The sequence below is a fragment of the Amphibalanus amphitrite genome, unplaced genomic scaffold (genome assembly GCF_019059575.1).
Source record: "Amphibalanus amphitrite isolate SeventyFive unplaced genomic scaffold, NRLGWU_Aamphi_draft 000299F_arrow, whole genome shotgun sequence".
In the NCBI taxonomy this organism is placed as follows: Eukaryota; Metazoa; Arthropoda; class Thecostraca; order Balanomorpha; family Balanidae; genus Amphibalanus; species Amphibalanus amphitrite.
The window spans coordinates 38,051-56,939 of NW_024881794.1; the positions used below are offsets into that span (position 1 = coordinate 38,051).

Consider the following 18,889-nt stretch of genomic DNA (forward strand, 5'->3'; position numbering starts at 1 on the left):
GGAAAAAAATGTTGATAACTCAGCTTGAACATAGATTTTGTCCTCTGAAATTGTAATAGACGTCACTTCATTGTGAAAAAAAATTGAGAAATAAACAAAACCTTGAAGATGCAAAATGAAAAAGTGTGAGCGTGCATTTTTATTTATATTGCAGTTATCAAGCAGTTATGTAGGTATGTACATTGCAGTGTACTTATACTTGCAGTTTTGATGTTTCTGAATTAGAGAACCATTTTTCAGTATGTCAAATGAGAAAGGAAAATGAAAAGTGGATAGAGAGGGCAGGAAGAATGCAAATGATCCACTCTGACTTTAAAAAGATGCTGCTTCGCATTTCGGTACCGCAATGTCGATGTGATGTGAATCATGATTGATAAAATGGCTGCCCTTATCACCCCTCTGAAAGGGATTGGGAATGAAATTGTGATTGGAATGCTGTACTTTTTTGTCAAGTGCCTATTAGGTATATCACCCGCACACTCTTTTCAGCAATTTGGATATGCAAACGAAGCAATTAATTTTTTTAATTCAGTAGGGGAGAGTGGGGTAAGATGCCCAGGGTGGGAAAGACGCCCCACCCCCTTTAGCGGCGAAACAAAGAATCGAACCTGGAAATTAATGTTCTTAGCGTAAAGCGGAAGCCTGCCTTGTTAACTGCACAAAAATTTGCGAAGCTCAGTTGGGCAACGGCTGGCTGATGATTGCATGTTTTTTATTTGCTGCTTTCAAAAAATATTTTGGTGTCAAAACATTGTAAATATCAAAGAAGGTAGATAATTTTTGCGTCCCTTGCTATAGTCGTGATACATTAGCATGCGTGTACTGTATCCCAAACAGTTTGTTTCAGGGTGTAGTTTTATGGCTAACAAATTGTACTGATTTAATGTTACTTGGGTACCTTGGGGTAAGATGCCCCCTGTCCTGATGGGGAAAGACGCCCCCCTAAATCCATAGGCTGTCCTTCAAGCAGCCCGTTAAATCATTTATTACATACTTGTGATGAAAGACAAAAGCCGATCTGGGACTATTGAGAGTCCAGTACGGTCGGGTGCTCCCCATGCAGGTCTCTCGGCCCACACAGCGACTTTTTGGGCGGCATCTGACTCTGAGAGCCCTGACGACGGCCTTTGTGGGCCCCATTATTAACTCCAAGGCCCCTCACGACATCCTTTGAGGGCTCCCACGCTGGCCCCACGGGCCGCGCTGGCATGTGAGGTCCCCACGATAGGCTCGAGGGCCCTCAAGCATCATGAAGACCTATAAGAGCCCCAGAGTGGTCTCCGAATGCCACCACGGAGGCTTGTTTGGCCGCGCTGGACTATGATGGCCCTAACGATGACCTCTGAAGCCCCTTACGACTACTTTTGAGCGCCCTTATGATGACGTTTGGTGTCTACTGCAGGCTCGAAGGGACTACTGATTCGTTCAGGCGATTCACGTGCCCATTTATGTCACTTATAGTGCAGGGGGGCATCTTTCCCAACGCCAGGGGGCGTCTTTCCCACCCTGCGGGGTAAGATGCCCCCTTTCACTTCTTCAGGAAAATGCTTAATAGCAAAAAAAAGTTATCATATTTCAGGCACGAAAGTGTGATATTTTTGGAGAAAAATGATGTCGGCTTCCGTTGAAACTCCAAGTTTTTGCTTTCCCATCGTCATTTTCGAATGATATATGACAAAGCAAAACCCTGGGCATCTTTCCCCACTCTCCCCTACGTTTTTTCTGTTCTGCTGGACGCTGGTACCTATTTATTTGAAAAGAATTTCTATTCAAGATAATATGAAGTCAAATGCTGAACAATACCAATGCTACCTTTGTGGAACTCAACTGCTTCATCCATTTAAACATTTGTCTGAAGATCTTTCTTCATGTAATGTCACTTTTGAAGTGAAGCTATGCCAGATTTTAACACAAGACCAGCAAAAAGACAGGGAAACTGATGCAGTCTGCTCATCCTGCTGGTGTCTTGTTGAAGATATTTCAGAACAACAAAACATGTTGCATAAAATGGTTGAGGAGGTGAATGCGAGGTTGACAAGAGCATCAGAACACAGGAGCAAGGACAATGAAGTCACATGCAATGAAGAAGTGCAACACGTATGTGCTTACATATTTTTTTGTTTTACAATATTTCATAGAGCAATGAAAAATTGAAATGTGATAGCAATAGTAGTACAGTGATAGCAGTCTCATCTGCTCATTTGAAGATCACAGTGCTATTGCTAGACATGTGACATTATGTCCACTTAAGGCTATCATTGCCATACCTTTATGGATCTACATTGTCCTCTTACTACCCACAAAAGTCAATTTATAAAGATGTATCTTTGATTCCTCCAACAAATGTTTGTTTGACAGTTGTAACTCAGGGCAATGCTCATGTATCATTTCAGGCTGATTCTGAGGAGCCAGTTACTGCCACATCGCCTGGTCAGCATTCTGCAGCGTCAGATTCATCTGAGGAGGATAACGTGGCTGCTGAGGAGGACGCAGCAGCCGCGGAGGAGGATACGGCCGCGGAGGAGGCGGGGGACGACCCGCCGGCCCCTGGCGCCGTCAGCTGCGCCGACTGTCCGGACCGCCGGTTCTCCAGCGCCGCCTCACTTCGCCGCCATCGACGCAAAAAGCACGAGCGCCACCTGAGCTGTCCGTTCTGCAGTCGACCGGTGCGCGAGTCCTACCTCGAGATGCACATCCTCATCAAACACTCGCGCACCGAGCGCGGCTACCTGTGCACGCTGTGCGACCGACACTACGAGTCGGCCAAGTATCTCAAGGTACACCTACGGACTGTGCACAGCGACGGCAAGCAGTTCCAGTGTACCGAGTGCGGCCGGCTGCTGGCCAACCGCGGCAGTCTCCACGCGCACATGCAGCGACACGCGCGCAGTCTGCAGTGCCCACTGTGTGGCCGCCGGTTCGGGCTGCGCTCACAGCTGGAGACGCACCAAAGACGGCACACGGGCGAGCGGCCCTTCCTTTGCACCCACTGTGGACAGGCGTTCATCTCCGCCGAACGCATGCGCAAACATGCGCACGTGCACGTCGCGCAGCCCACGTGCGACACGTGCGGCGCCGTGTTCTCGAGTCGCGCGAGCCTGGCCGCGCACCAGCGGACGCACAGCGACCAGCGGCCGTTCGCGTGCTCCGCCTGCGAGAAGACGTTCAAGCGTGCCAGCCACCTCAGTGACCACATGGCAAGTGTTCACGGCGAGAGTCGACCGTTCAAATGCGGTCAGTGCGGGCGCGCCTTCACCCTGGAGCCCTACCTGCGCCGACACGAGCGGCTCCACGCCGGAGAGAAGCCGCATAGCTGCTCCGTCTGTGGTAAGAGTTTCGCCAAAAAGTACAACCTGCAGGCGCACATGAAGACTCACGAGGGCAGGCCGGCGGCAGCGGGCGCGGCGGGGTACCCCGCGGGGCCGGCGCCGACCCTGGCGCCGCTGCTGCCGCCGCCGCCCCCTCCGCCTCCGTCTGCGCAGCCGCCGGGGCCTCCGGTACCGCCGCCGCCGCCGGCCGGTCTCGGCCACCCGCCGCCGCCACTGCAGCTGCACACAGGGTACGTGTGGTCCTAGCCAGGAACGGGCGGTGGGCATCGTATGACACTGCCGATGTGAGTACGGTACTGAGTCACGGGGCAGCCTACTTACAGTCTTCGCTGGCTAATTGATGGGGAAGGGAACTGGAGAAGGTCGGCGATATTCGTGACTTAGGTACTTTTTTGCCCATAAATGTCATTGTCAGATATTTCTTCACGACATTGCTAAGTCAGAGAAGCAATGTCAGGTCAAACAGTTTCATAATTTACATCTTGGGGATGCTTACCTGGTTTGGGAAGATCTCTCGGAATGATGTGTATTTACTGCCATTTTGTTATTCATCGCGGTACCTATATGGAAGAAAGTCAGTCTGCTTGCCTGGCTGTAACTAGAGATCAAGTAGCCTACCTACGCGATTCACATAGTCATAGTGCCAGTGGATCGAATTTTGTCAGATCCGAATCATTCTGTTCCCGTGATACACTGTGATATTGCCCTTTTCTACTCACCTCTACACTTTTTTTTAACTGTGCCATAATTCCATAAGGTATCATGTTTAAATACATATAAGCTAAACATTCGCATACGCCGTTTTATTTCTCATTTCACACAATCTGGATCTGTTCAGGAACGAGCACATTTCCTGGCCTGTCTGTACGCAATAGACGGCGCTGAGATCCACTCCCTATCGAAACAGAAACACCCCACACAACGAACAATTGGTAGTGGCACAGTGTGACCTCATGTAAACATCTACCATCGGCACACAAACTTTTAAAACAATATCAGATCACTCATACAGCACATTAGCACACTCGCGAACAACCCTACATGACACATACAAACGTTGACGGCTTTACCACATTTTCTTTCGAGATTTTATCATGAGATCATTTACGTTGATATCTTTGATATGGTTATGTGTTCCATATGACACAACACATGACTGGAGCATCTTCTTGCTACATATGTAGCTTTATGACACCTTTGGTTTGAGTAGATGTTCGGTTTCTGTCGAGTTGGAACCGGAGGAGGTGCCGCCGGACGACGGCTGGGGGCTGGCCCGGGGCGTGTTGTCCAGACTGTACCGCAGCCTCTCTGCAGCAGAAGGGTCAGTTGGCAGCGTCACTGGGAGCCGGCAGGTGATTCTAAAACAGCTTCTGAATCCGTTGAGGTGGTTTAGTTTCAACAGTTGATAAGCTTGTTCCGTTTGAAGAGTTGATAATATCGGATATTTCGTAATAATGCACGCTATGGCTTATACTTACGCTGCTGGGGATTTTAACAAGCAATGCAACCACCAAACAGGCGAATAGCGAGTGCTCATAACTCATAAGGATAATGGGTCTTCAGCTCAAAGTGTAACTACTATTTAATCATCCTGTTCATGCGTTAGGCATGAAAAGTCGTACATCCCTCATGGCCTGTTCTGGTAAGGGCAATTTCTTGTAATCCTGGGTAGGCGTAGCTCACGGGTCACGAGGACACGTCCTACATACTGCGCGTGTGCCTTGATTAATTACCTCTAGCGTTGCTGGTCCGCAGTTGGTCCTTTGACTCGAAGCTGACGCTGAGGGCGGCGGCGGAGAGCTGGTCGAAGGTGCGGTCAGTCGACAGGCGACCGGAGCGCACACTGAGGGCGCTGATGGCCCGCGGGGCCAGAGGGGGCGCCGTGGCCCCACTCAGTCGCCGAGACAGCGCCTGGTCGGCCGATGGGTCTGTCAAACAGAGAATGCCAGTCAGCACATGTAACGTTTCTTCTGTATTTTCACTTTCACACAATACTATGTACACACACATCGGCAGCCCCGCGTCCCCGTCCTCTCGGCTCGCGGCCCGCCAGCCGACTGCCTGCCGCGCCGGCCGCGCCGGCGCGCGCCGACAACTTCCGGGCCGTGCCGCTAGGTGGCAGCAGCTGCCGGCCGCTACAAACCTCTACACCCTTCCCCCCTTGACAGGGAAAATACCTACATCTGTACGTAACGGCAACCCGGGTGACACCACTCAACCGTTCCCCTGCGGCACACTATCACATGAATGACGAACAGATCTACGCCACGGTAAGCACTCGACAAACCAACCTCATACCCTGCTCACCCGCCCCGGCCTCAGCCTCACGCGCAGACCTACAATCGCGCACACATCTACGAATAAATCATAGCGAAAATGGCAGCACGGGTGCCTGGCGCCACGCCCGGCTGAGCGTCACGATGATACGCAAACCAAGTCCGCACTCCGGTGCCCCTCGGGTCAGCGGCGAGCAATCACGATACACAACACAATACAATACAATTTGTGTTCGTCGAACACAAATTCACACCGCGCCGGGGCGAATCTCCAGCGAATTCGCCACAGACCGGGACAGCCAGAGCCTAATATATACACAGTGCCGCCCTTGGGCGTCCGCCCGCTCAGGTAATTAGTCGCATATCACCACGCAGCCGCGCGACACGCCCTCAGGTCCGTGTTACCAAGTGTGCTCGTTGCAGCGGTGGAGCAGCGCCACCACTCCGCTATCCAGCACACATATCCCTCCCGCTCACTGCCGCGGGGCCATCCACGGCGGCAGCCGTGCGGCTATCTTCCGATATCCGGCCGCGGTCAGGTGGATGCCGTCGGACTGGAAGTAGTTCGCGGCCGCGGCCGCTGTCAGGAGGTACTCTGACTCTCTCCCGCGGCGACGACGCTCGGTCAGGCATCGCCCAACACACGTCACCGACACGTTGCCGTTCAACTCCCGGGTCCAGCGTACCATTTTTCTCTCCAGGTCGAACGCAGCCGTGGTTTCCCACTTGGCCGCCCCGCACTCGGCAGTCAACCCATCCCGCGAGGGCCGCGGCGTCGGACCCACCAGAATGACGGGTGCAATGGTGGCCAGTTCTGACACCTGGGCGGTCACTGCCGACCACAGCTCCTGGCTCATTTCTCTGGGTGGTCCATTGCGGGGGTAAACATCGTTACCCCCGAGCCACAGTGCTATGGCTGCCGGGTACACTTCATTGGTATTAGCCCATGCACGAACCACGTCGATCAATGCCCCGCTGCTCAGGCATCCTGCCCAATGCTTGCCGATGTTAGCGGGCGGCACCCATACTGCCACTCGCCAGTTACGGGCATTAGTGGCAAATTCGGCATGCCGCACAATAGAATCGCCGATTATGAGACCGGAGGGCCGCCCCGTATCATCCAACGGTCTCATTGGGTGTTCCAGCGGAGAGGGGATCGGCGACCCGCCATTCCCCCTCGGCGGACCATCGCGGGCCGCGGTCCCGTCGGCGACCTTCCGCCTTGGAGGGCTCTCCGACCCTTCCTGTTCCACCGGAGAGGGGATTGGCGACCCGCCATTCCCCCTCGGCGGACCATCGCGGACCGCGGTCCCGTCGGCAACCTTCCGCCTTGGAGAGCTCTCCGACCCTTCTATTGCCTTCCTCTTGTGCGGCGGCGACGCCGGAGCATCGCCCTGATCTCCTGGGGCCATGTTGAAGGAAAAAAGGATGGTCTCCCACTCGTCCTCCCCCAAGATCTGCTGCAGGATGTCGTCCCCCTCGGCCATGGGATCAGGTTACGAGTACGGATGTTTCCCGCAGGTCTGAAATCAAACGACGCGTTATTGGCGAATATATACAAAATACACCGCGGACATTTAGGCGATACTGCACACCCCTTAGAAAGCGGAACCCGCCTGATATGGTACGACCGGCCGCGACATACGGCCAGCCCGCGTGAAACGCGGAGTGGGTGGGCCGTAGAAAGGAGGCTCGTCTGCTCTCCCCTCCCCCACTCCCCCAGGAGCTCCTGCCGCCGGAGGACGACACTGGAAGAGCAGCAGATGCTGAGGAATTCCACTCCGCTCGTCGTCCGCGAACCGACCTCCGCCCTGCTCATCTGCTGGTCGGGGCGTAGGGGCGGCCTGGCGGACTCTTGTCGCCTCTCTGTCTTGCCCGGTCCTCTCGCCGCCGGTCCGCTGCCGTTTCTCTTTAAACGGCTTCAGGTGGTTGTGGTGAAGCACCCGGGTCTTCCCATCGCTCCCCACAACCCTGTAGACCACCCCGCTGTTCCGCTCGTCGATGTGACCAACAACCGTCCACGGTCCCTTGTAAGGCAGGCCCAGCTTTGGCTTCCCGCCTGCTGAAGCTGTGAAGTCGCGCACCAGGACCTTGTCTCCCACCTGATAGGCATGTGCTCGCCCTTTCTGGTTGTACCTCTTGCAGGCTTCTTGTGACGCGCGTGCAGAGTTGCTCCGTACTCGCTCATATGCGGCGCGAATGACCCGCAGCCGATCTTCCAAGTAGCTCCGCACTGGCACCGCTTCAGGAGGTGGACCGTATGCTGCATCCAGGGGCATCCGGGGTTCAAACCCGTGCACTAGGAAGTACGGTGTGTAGCCCGTGGTGCTGTGCACCGAGGAGTTGTACGCCATCGCATACGCCTTTACTTCCTCGTCCCAGTGCAGCCCCTCTTTGTCGATGTACTTGCTGATCATATCCTTGAGTGTGCGGTTGAACCTCTCAACCATGCCGTCACTCTCGGGGTGGTACGGAGTAGTGCGTGTCTTTTTGATGCCCAGTCTCTCGCACATCGCTTGGAAAAGTCGGGACTCGAATTGGCTGCCTTGGTCGGAGTGGAGCCTTTCCGGGACACCGAAGTCGTGGACCCAGTCAAGGAGGCCCTCCAAGACGGTCTCTGTTTTCTGGTTGGCCATTGGGTAAATCCGAACGTACTTGGAAAAATAATCCATTATGACTAGGGCACACTTATTTCCTCTGAGTGACGTCGGCATCTCAGTGATATCCGCTGCGATTCTTTCGAATGGTTTGGAGGTCAACTCTGTCACCATCGGGGCCCGTTTGGCCGGGGCTGGCCGCTGCCTCCTCTGGCAGAGGGTACAGCCCTCACAGAACGCACGGATCTCTCCGTACATGCCGGGCCAGATAAACCGGCGTCTGACACGGAACGAGGTGCGTTGACGCCCCAAGTGCCCGCTCGTGACGTGGTCGTGTGCCATTGCCATGACATCATGCCGCAGCTTCTTTGGCACAGCCGCCCGAAACGTGTCCCCAGACGTGATTCCGACCACCCCATCGACGACCTTTACTTCGGCCCATCGGGAGTTGAGCACCTGCTTCCACTCTCCCATCTCGGCCGGCTTTGGTTGCTCGCCGCGACTCAACCAACCGCGTATCTTTTGCAGCACGCCGTCGTTTTCCTGTGCGCGACGAATGTCCTGTCCCGTGTCCATTCTGTCTCCGATGGGATCTGCTCCACCCTCGATCGTCTGCTCAACAGCATTGACCGCCCCTGTGCGTGACGCATCCCCGGTGCCACCGTCGGGACTGGGCGGCCCGCCCTCGACCCGACTGATGCCCGAGGAGCCGTCATCACGCGCGGTTCGCCGCATGACTGCTGCAGATCCGTCATCTTGCCTGTCCTCGGCCGGGGTGAGAGCGGCTTTCGCGATCACCATGGTGATGGCCATAACGAGGGCACAGAGCCACGACGCGACGGCCGTGTCAGCGGCTCGGGTGCTGTCCACGCCAGCATCTTCGCTTGAGATGAGGGCAGTTACCGCTGTTGCTGTGTCTGGAAGCGCCTCCTTGAGCCCCGTTGGGCGTCTCGACAGCGCGTCCGCGTTCCCGTGGTCGACTCCCGGTTTCAGGGCCACTTCGAAGTCGAATGTGCTCAATTCCACTGCCCATCTCCCCCGTCTGCCGGTCCCGTCCCTTTCCACTGCGATGGACTGTGGGATGTTTGCGAGGGGTTTGTGGTCTGTCACGATTAGGAATTTAGCACCCACGGTGTACTGTCGGAATCTCCGAATCGCGTGCACTATGGCCCACAGCTCCTTATCATAGGTCGGCCATTTCATTTGGGACTTCGTCAGCGCCTTGCTGTCGTACGCAACGACCCGTTCGGTCTCACCGACCCGCTCTGCCAGTACTGATCCCACAGAGCCATTGCAGGCATCGGTATACAGCACGAATGTCCCTTTGAACGACGGCAGCGACAGTACCGGAGGTGACGCCAGCACACTTTTGAGTTGGTTGAAGGCGTGAGTCATCTCGGCTGTCCAGTCCAATCGCCCCGGAGACAGTGCAGCGCTCCTCAGAGGCCGGCTGACCTCAGCGTAGTTTTCGATAAATTTTGCGTAATAACCGCACAAGCCGAGGAAACTTTTCATTTCATCATCGGTTACTGGGGCCGGCCATGTGAGCACTTTCTCGACGTTCCTTAGGTCGGGACGGATGCCCTCCTCCGACACCTGATGGCCGAGGAATGTCACCTCCTTCTTGGCTAGGTGACACTTGCTTGGCTTCAGCTTGAGGCCTGCACGCCGGATCCGCCCGAAGACCTCCTCCAGTGTATCCAGGTGTTCGCTCTCAGTTCTGTTGAATAGAACGACATCATCCAGGTAAACTAGACACGTTTTCGTATCTAGCCCTGCCAGCACCAGCTCCATTAGGCGCTGAAACGTCGCACTGGCGTTTTTTAGGCCGAACGGCATCACGCGGAACTGTTGCAGACCCCGTCCCGTCGTGAAGGCCGTCTTCTCTCTGTCTTCCGGGCTCATGCCAACCTGCCAATAACCAGCGGCCATATCCAGGGTGGTGAACCATTGCGCACCGGCCATTGAGTCCAACGCGTCATCAACTCGAGGGAGAGGGTATGCCACTCCTTTCGTGACTCCATTCACCGCCCTCATGTCTACACAGAAGCGAAAAGAGCCGTCCTTCTTCCGCACCAGGACGACGGGGGAACACCATGGACTGGTGCTCTCCTCTATCACCCCGTCCCTCAGCATCTGCTCCTTCTGCAGCTCCACTTGGTCTCGTATTGACGTCGGTATCCTGCGGGCCGGCTGCCGGATCGGAGTGGCATCGCCTGTGTCAATCCGATGCTGCACCAAGTGGGTGCGTCCAATGTCTCCTGGGTGCTGACTGAATATGTCCCGGTACTCCGACACCAGGCTTCTTAGCCGGGACTTGCCATCCTCAGACATGTCGGAGCCGTCCACGTCGACTGCTGTGACTGGTGCCGGAACATCATCATCATCGCCTTGGTCGCCGTCGCTGCCCCGCGGCGACCCGCCACCGGTGACAGCGCCGGCGTGAAGACCATCATCCTCACTCAGATCGAATTCGTTGTCACCTCCCGGCAGAATCGTGTACAGCGTCCCGATATCGCTGCCCTTAAGAAATCTGGCCTCGTGGGAACCGACATTAGTCAGCTGTATCGGAACAGTGCCATTACCATCCACAGTCACCACCTCCCTCGGAATCAGGAGGTCCTCCCTCAGCGCCGTGTGACTGGGCTCGATCACTCCCTGCAGCGCACACGGGTTACTCACCTTCCCGTTGACTGGTACCACAGAAGCTCTGACGACGATGACTGACCGCGCCGGCACCACCGTCGTGGCGGCCAACAGAACTCTCGCCCGACTGGGTCGAATGGCGCTGTACGGAGGCAGACGAATTGACATCCCGGCCAGTCTGATCACTCCCGCCTCGTCATCGATAACAGTGCCATGACGGCAGCAAAAATCACGCCCCAGGACCAGCTCGTACATCAGTCCCTTGACCACTGCCGCGCTGGGAGTAGCGAATGTCTTTCCCTGGATTTCGATTGTCAGGTCTTGAACAACCCCCGTGATGTGAAGCGGCTCACCGCCCGCCCCTCGTGCCGTCTGGGATGGCGTCGTTAGCCGACACCCCAGCTCCCGCTGGACATGCTCCTGCAGACCATCGCGAATCATCGTGAAGTCCGCCCCGGAATCCACCAGGGCCCAGACTCGCCGTGTTCCCAACTGCACCTCGACCACCGACGCCGTGATCTGGGACCCTGATGGACGCCGGGCCGATGCTTGTCCCTCAGCACCGGCCGCCATCAGTTTTCCTGACCGGTGTACTGGGGCTCGTGACGGCTGCTTTGGACTGGTCCGGTATGCGACCGCTGGTCCATCGGGACTGGGAGCATGCGGCAGTCCGCCAGCCAATGCCCGTCCCTACCGCAACCGAGACAGAACGGAAGTCTCTGTGGTGTAGCAGACTGCCGAGCCGAGCGCGGGCAGTTACGCACCATGTGCCCAGCCTCACCGCATCCAAAGCAACGGCCTACGTTTTCGGTGGACTGGCGGCCTCTACCTGCGGTTCCCTGCACCGTACACGCGCGCCGCGTGTGACCGATCTGGCCGCAGTTATAACAGCGCAGGTTGACCGGGGTCGCGGCTGTCGTTAGAGCCACCGCTGACTGATCATAGGCGAGCTGACTAGACTGTCTGCCCCCCAGCTGCCCGCCGTGGTGGCCAGACGTGTCGAGCTCGTGCAGCATTTGCTGCATTTCCATCATGCGGCGCTCCAGCGCCCGCACCCGATCCGTCTCCGTCTCATCGCCGCCTCGTCCCGCGGCAGGTAAGTCACCGGCGACTGATACCACTTCCCGACCGCGCGGCAGCGCCGTCACGGGACCCGCGACTGCGCCCTCCTGTGAGTTAGCAGCAGGAGCCGCCACTGCAACGGCGCCAGCCGCCGCCGCAGCCGATTGCCGGACTGCCAGCATCGCATCGTGACGTGTCTGCAGCTCTCGGGCTGCAGAAATTGCAGCTGACAGCGTTTTCAGATTTTTGCTGCACAGCTGACTCTGAAGCTGCTCGTTACGCAGTCCGCACAGAAAACGGCTCGTCAAATGGAACTCGACCGGGGCGTCTCCCACGCCCTCGTCTGGATACGCGGCGCGTCCCAGATGACGGATACGATCGGCAAAATCGGCTACTGTCTCCCCAGGTGTCTGCATCGCGCGTGCCAGTTCCGCCTGTGCCTGCAGTGGACCAACCTCAGAGCCGTAACGCACACTCAGCGCCTCGACAACCTGTGCATAATCGGCCTGGGCAGCCGCCGACAACGACGCATATAGGTCCAGAGCCCCATCTTCCAGCAGGGCCGGCAAACACTGCAGACGTTCCGCGGCAGACCAGGTAACAGTTTGTGCCTCGAAACGGTTCAGCCAGCGGCGCCATTCCTGCCCATTTGCACCGGTAAAGGGTTTAGCCTTTGACATAAAAATCAACCTGGGATCCATTTCTCCCTCAAACTGACAAAAACCGACCGTAATATTTACACTACACGATATCCTATTCCGCCGAAAACATCGATCAAAATGCCGGTCGCAGCTACCTTACCGTGATTCTGGCTCACCAGCTCCGGTTTTTCGGTCGTGGCGTCCTACCGACCGCGCCAATTTGTAACGTTTCTTCTGTATTTTCACTTTCACACAATACTATGTACACACACATCGGCAGCCCCGCGTCCCCGTCCTCTCGGCTCGCGGCCCGCCAGCCGACTGCCTGCCGCGCCGGCCGCGCCGGCGCGCGCCGACAACTTCCGGGCCGTGCCGCTAGGTGGCAGCAGCTGCCGGCCGCTACAAACCTCTACACACAGAACATTAGTAGGTAGTTACAGTCTACCAAATGGGGTGCTAGTACGGGGTCTGTCAAGGGCTACCGTTGTCAAGTTATCTGAATAGATAATGATAATATCCCTGTCGGTTGGTAAACGGAACGGACACCAGGATAACAAACTGATGCTATTGTCAGTTGTTTGTGGAGGGGGCACGGGTGTCCAATGACAGACAGACGTAATAGGCTATGGTGCCGGGACTCTGGGAGTCAATTGACCATGGGTCTGTTGAGAGACAATACCGACGCGCTAGCTTGTAAAACAAGATACTGGTGCCCCAGATGTGTGGATAACAAACTCGGGCAAGGCGGCTCGGGAGTCCATTACCTAGCTGAGACCGGAGACCCCGACACTTAGCAGCTAATTTGGGGGTGGTTTATGGTCTATGGGGGACAGTTGCTGATGTGCCCCGCGTTCATGAGCCAAGGATGATACCAACTGATGTGCTGAAGGCTTTGTACGGTTTGCGACGTGTTTTAATTTTTCTAAAAGCATTGGGTTCCACCCGCCCCAGTGTCGTGCTCCTGAGCTGGGCTGTCGCGTGTTCGAGTCGGAAACAGTGGCACTTAGCCGCCCATTGCTACCGGCACGGTCAGCCACGATACAAGGTGGCAGTTGAGTTTGATGAATTGTAATCGCCATGCACTTACTACGTCAGCAGTTGGCCAAAAATCAGCCATTAGCTGCACACCGAAAGCCAAACCTCTCGCGGACATTGTTCGCGGTATTTATATTGTATATTGAACCTGAAGGCCCACTGCACAGTGCTGCATATATATATATATATATATATATATATATATATATATATATATATATATATATATATATATATATATATATATATATATATATATATATATATATATATATATATATATATATATATATGTGTGTGTGTGTGTGTGTGTGTATACATACATTTCCCTTTGAGATTTTCGGGTTGTTCCCGGTCCACCTGTTAGGTGAGATGGGCGGTATGCTGTTCCTCCTAGTGGACCAGCAGCCTTGCCATCTGCGGCGACCCACCTCTCCTGACGGGGAGTGCCTGCTGCGTCTTCAGTATGTACTGGAGGTTACGGTCCATGACGTCCTCTCGCTGCCGCGTCTTCAGGGGACGCAGCTGAGACGTCGGTATCACCTGGAACAGGCGATAGTTGGTATGGAAACCGGTCTAGGAACGTCTCACAAAACGCTCGAAAGACTGGGCAATGACGGCGTGGTTGTTGGAAATCGTCACTGTTTTGAGCTGATAAAAAAATCCAAGCAAAAAGTCGTCAGTTGGGTATTAGAGCGAAAAATGGCGCTCCTCAGTAACTAGCAGTTATCCTAGCGGAGACATCAGCAAATGATCCCACGATATCGACGTTATCGAGTCATCGACGTCGCCTCATGACCATTAGCGTACTGCGTGTCCGGCAGAGCTCCGTCGGGAATATCGGCCTTTTGTGCCGCCGCGCGGCGCAGTGGGCATCATTAGCCCGCTTTACAGCTGCGCACCGGATCCTCCGCGGCGCCAGGGGCCGGAGGCAATCTGTCACGGCGGCCACCCCCCCCTCTCGCTCCAGTGAGGGGAAGGGAGGGGGGTCTCTCCGGCCGCGGTGCCGGTCGGTGATGTCGCACTGCCGCCGCTGACGCGCACAGCGGGCACTAAAGCGGCGCCCATCGGGCCCGAGTGCGGTAAAGTGCCGCCGAGCGGCCCCACGCGCCGGGTATCGACCAGGGCTCGACCCGCTCTGTTGCCTCAGGAAGTGGGGCGAATGAATCACTGGTCCGTGCCTCCCTGGGGCGTGCTTGGAACAGTTTTTGGATAGTTGACTGGATGCTGAGCTAGTCTATGATTTGCGAGCAGTAATCGCGCTGAATAGAAACAGCGTTCTTTGAAGCTGGGTCAAGCTATAATTTAGCATTAAAAATGAAACTAATTAAACGACACATAGGCACGCAACTCAAAGTTTTAATCATGCCACTATTTTCAACTTCCAAATCCATTATTTCGCCAGAGCAGCGCGACAACACGAGCAAAGTAACACGCACTGGCAGGGTCACGCACGAAACTTGAGTATAGGTTGGTACAGTAACTCACCACAATTTTGGCCTTCTCGTGTATCTCGAAGAAGGGCGACGTGCGCCTCCTGCTGCGGCTGGGCGGCGGGCTCCGCACCAGTCGGGAGTGGAGCTGGGCGTCTGACAGCGGGTCGCCAGCGCCCGCCGAGCTCTGCCGCACAGGCCGTGTTAGATCCCCGGGGTATTGGATATGACGTGTCACACGTAAACGATGATGGATCGACGGCAGGTATTGGCTGTTACTGGCTTCCATGGCAGCATCCTCAACTGACTTCAGCACCTCATTTACCGTACTTTTTTTACAAACAGTCCCTCTAATCTCGACATTATACGGTTGAGTCTTATACCCGCCGATTTGGGGGCTAACCCTAGGTCTTACCGTCCGCCGGCGGGGAGGCTCGTGCTCTCCCGGCCCCCGGTCGTCCAGACAGTCCTCTGATAGGCGCCGCAGGAACGGGTTGTCCTCCCGGGAGGCCCGCAGCCGATCTCCATCCTGACATACAGTGAGACATACATGTGTGACGCACAGGGTCGTAAACTTGAAGCTTGAAATTTATTTATTCACAACGAGTCACTCATTATTGTAACGCAAAGCCTTGCGTGTCTTGCGTGCTTATGTTCATTTTGTGCAGTGCGTTCGTGACGAAAGTCATGATATATGTCACACTGACACTATGGGCAGCGCAATGCGAGCTTGTATAAGCGAGCTATTCATTTCTGCTCAGATACTCACCGGGTCGTATTCAGAGTCCGACTCATTTATCGTATCATGCGGTGATTTGGCATCAGGAGATGGTGGTTCTGTAAAGAAAAACAATTGTTTCTGTTAGTTTGCAATCCGAATTATCTGATAAGCACAATGTGTGATGTCTCAATACATGTGTGAGGTCTCTATATAACATCTACCTATTTCCACCTTGATCGTTCTCACCTGATCTCAGCGTTACGGAACCCCGCGCCGCGCTGCCCCGCCCGTCCGGCCAGCTTTCGGGCCATGCGGGACAGTCTACCTTCAGGCGCACACTACCAGCGCCATCTATCGACTGGGTCGTAAGCCGGCTGAAGTCATGCGTTACAGCATCTTTCAGGCGCTCGTCTCTCCTGCCATCTAGCGGTGGGGTCTAAAGAGGCGTAAGCGCACGGATTCTTGCGATCTCCTGATGCTGGCCGGTGGAAATTTAGCGCCGTTGGCCGTTGATGAGTTCAATTGAATGGTAAAGGGTCCAGGCCTTTATGCGGCATGAATCTTGCGTATGCGGCACATGCATTGTGCGTGACTATTGATCGAGAGTTGAAATGTGATGCAATAGTGAACGTATTTATGATTGTTTTTAAACGTTCATCGTAACTCATCACCCGAACGAACGGCAATAGAATTTAAAAGGGTGAAACGAGCAAGTGCTGGCCTATTGTTTCGCCGATTTAGAGCAAAGGCATTGTCATTTTTGTGAAAAGATAAATAAGTTGTTATATAATAAATATGAAACGGACGGAAATTAGAAATTTTTCATAAGAATTTCTGTACAGAAAGTTGTTTATGCGACCTAAAAATGTTATGTTGATCATACATAAAAATATAAACGTATCGCACCCGGCATGTGCCTGTATTGATACACGTTGCGTGACGAGGAAATGGTCCTCTTGTCGCGAGACATGCATCACGTTAATTATGTACGAATGGTGGCATGTTGACGTGCAAGTGTCTGGTAATCGAGACTATCATGGAATAACACACAAATGAGGGAACTCGGTGCCTCTGCCTAATCCCCCACTGCAGACTACTGAGGCTAGAACGTAAGTGAGGTCAACACAGTCAACAGGCCAACACAGAGCGTCGTCCCTGCATAGGTCCATCGGTGTGTTTGAGCTAGCAGGTCTGTCCGACTGACTTGCCTGGCTCATGGCTGTGTCCGAGTCAGTCGGGCCAGTGCGACACAGATGTGCCCCGTCCGTCCGTCCGATTCAGCTTTCCGAACTATCCTGTCTGTCTGTCCGATCTGTCTTTTCAAGTCATCTGTCCGGTCAGTCTTTGCGACTCAGCAGTCTGTCTCAGCTGTCCCGTTTGTCGGACTCAGATGACCGGTCTGTCTGTGGGACTCACCGTCTCCGGCGGTGTGCACCAGCCGCACGGGGTCGGCGTCGGCCCTCATCCTCCGGAACAGTGACAGGAAGCGCGACGGGCCGCCTCCGCCGCCCTGGTCGCCGCGACGGACGGGCATCTCACGGCGCGGAGAAACGGAACTACGAGTCCTGTGGTCAGTCCTTCACCGATCCCGGCCGTTACATCCCAGCGGAGCCGCTGTATTTCTTAACTTTACCGACTGTGGACAGAAATAACACTGATCAGGCAACACTGTGGCAACTGCTCGCCCAAGGCGATCTTCGCTGACAGGCTGATCGAACACGAACGGATCCAGCCAGTCAGCTGTTGTGCTGTGACGGTCAATACAGTTTACCGAGAACGTCTTCGGTAGCTCGTCACGGTGAAACGTTCGGCGGTCGATAGGTACCCAGTGTCAATAATAGTCGTTCGAGTGGGGCGCGGAACACTGTTCGTGTGCGGTGTGCTCCTTTGGGATCGGATGGAGGCTTCGACACTGGTTTTGATTGCAATGCTATTTCGTTAACCTGTTTTAATTGTCGTAGCCGTACTTTCGCACACGCACTTTATTCGTGATCGAAGTCTTGCGGTTGCACGAAGACCATCGGCTCTTATGTATCGGCTTATATGTAACTATTCGGCCCTTCGGCCTTACTTGAGCTACCATTTCAGTATAAAGATTAAAGGCTATACAAAAATTCACAATTATTTAATAGGTAGGGTCAAAGTCGTTATAATCGCTCGAAGCAGCGACAAACTTACTAACCTGTCAAGTCAGAAGCGAAGCACGTCGGTAAAGGCACGTCCCCTCAGCGGTGACGCCGGGCCGGTGACTCACCCGCTCCCCTGCTGCCGGCGGCTCCGCGCTACTCCCCAGCACGCGACTCGACTGGCCGCGCCGCGACAGTGACGGCTACGTCGGCTCCGACGGGGGGAGGGGGCGAGCGTCGAATCGATGGCAGCCGTGCACAGCGGCCGTGCAGCGCCGCCGGCGACGGTCAGTCGGCGGGTCGATCGGCCGCGCCATGGGACGGGTGCTGGAGCCTGAGCACCCCATTACGCCGGCAGCGGGTGGATTACCTCCGCGAAGACAGTGAATTAGTTTCCTTTCAAATGTTTTGCACCGATACCTACCAACCGATGATGTGAAAACAGCAGTAGATAGGTTGGATGAGAGCTTTCGGAATCAACTCAGCCAAGCAAGTTTTCTATGCTAGCCGACACCGACACAGCCTGCGGGGAATGCATGATTTGACGCCTGTTTAGAATAATTTTGGCGTTTTCCCACTCATTCAGTCCCGGCCTTCTAGATTCACTGGATTCGCCCACGCTGCTGACGCCCGTGCCGAGCGAACAGCGTAGGGGAGAGCGGGGAGAGTTGTATCATGTCCAAGTTGTATCAGGGCGAATTGTGCCAAACTTATCCCATAGATAGAGCTCGTGACACGACCAGCCGACGAGGTTTTCCGGGCGCAATCTTTCCCTGTTCTGTCGTGTGGCTGGGTGGATTCGTCTCGAGGTGAGAGCCGATTTTATGTTTTTTTAATGTCATTCTAAAAAAATAAGTTGCAAGAAAATGTGTGTTTTGGGCATTTAGATGTGCACGAATTTGAAAGATCTCCGTAGCGGTGGTGAGGGTGGGTTCTAAGGCTGCGTGAGTGAAAATGGATTTCTCCAGCTGTCCGCTATTTTTTAGCACGAGGATGTTTTTTCCAAGATGGCGGCGAGGTACA

The 18,889-nt window shown here is 54.8% G+C and overlaps 2 protein-coding genes across 7 annotated transcripts; one reads left to right on the plus strand and one right to left on the minus strand.

Annotated features, from left to right (window-relative positions):
• Nucleotides 1-107: 107 nt before the first annotated feature.
• On the plus strand, nucleotides 108-4,120 carry LOC122387800 (gastrula zinc finger protein XlCGF57.1-like). 5 transcript variants are annotated; one of them, XM_043378287.1, is made up of 3 exons: nucleotides 108-125; nucleotides 1,761-2,097; nucleotides 2,394-4,120. In XM_043378287.1, exons 1-3 carry the CDS (start codon nucleotides 109-111, stop codon nucleotides 3,573-3,575), a joined length of 1,536 nt encoding a protein of 511 aa, XP_043234222.1. In that variant the 5' UTR covers nucleotide 108; the 3' UTR covers nucleotides 3,576-4,120. The 5 variants fall into 5 exon arrangements, with proteins under 5 accessions (XP_043234222.1, XP_043234225.1, XP_043234223.1 ...); XM_043378290.1 differs by lacking the exon at nucleotides 108-125 and adding an exon at nucleotides 166-173; XM_043378288.1 differs by lacking the exon at nucleotides 108-125 and adding an exon at nucleotides 335-532 and having other exon boundaries at nucleotides 1,713-2,097.
• Nucleotides 4,121-4,210: 90 nt separating this feature from the next.
• Nucleotides 4,211-18,517, minus strand: LOC122387801. 2 transcript variants are annotated; one of them, XM_043378292.1, is made up of 8 exons: nucleotides 17,923-18,517; nucleotides 17,157-17,376; nucleotides 15,789-15,856; nucleotides 15,435-15,548; nucleotides 15,075-15,206; nucleotides 14,018-14,129; nucleotides 5,063-5,257; nucleotides 4,211-4,637 (listed from the first exon to the last, which is right to left on the minus strand). In XM_043378292.1, exons 2-8 carry the CDS (start codon nucleotides 17,272-17,274, stop codon nucleotides 4,516-4,518), a joined length of 861 nt encoding a protein of 286 aa, XP_043234227.1. In that variant the 5' UTR covers nucleotides 17,275-17,376; nucleotides 17,923-18,517; the 3' UTR covers nucleotides 4,211-4,515. The 2 variants fall into 2 exon arrangements, with proteins under 2 accessions (XP_043234227.1, XP_043234226.1); XM_043378291.1 differs by having other exon boundaries at nucleotides 15,075-15,548; nucleotides 17,923-18,079.
• Between the last annotated feature and the right edge of the window lie 372 nt (nucleotides 18,518-18,889).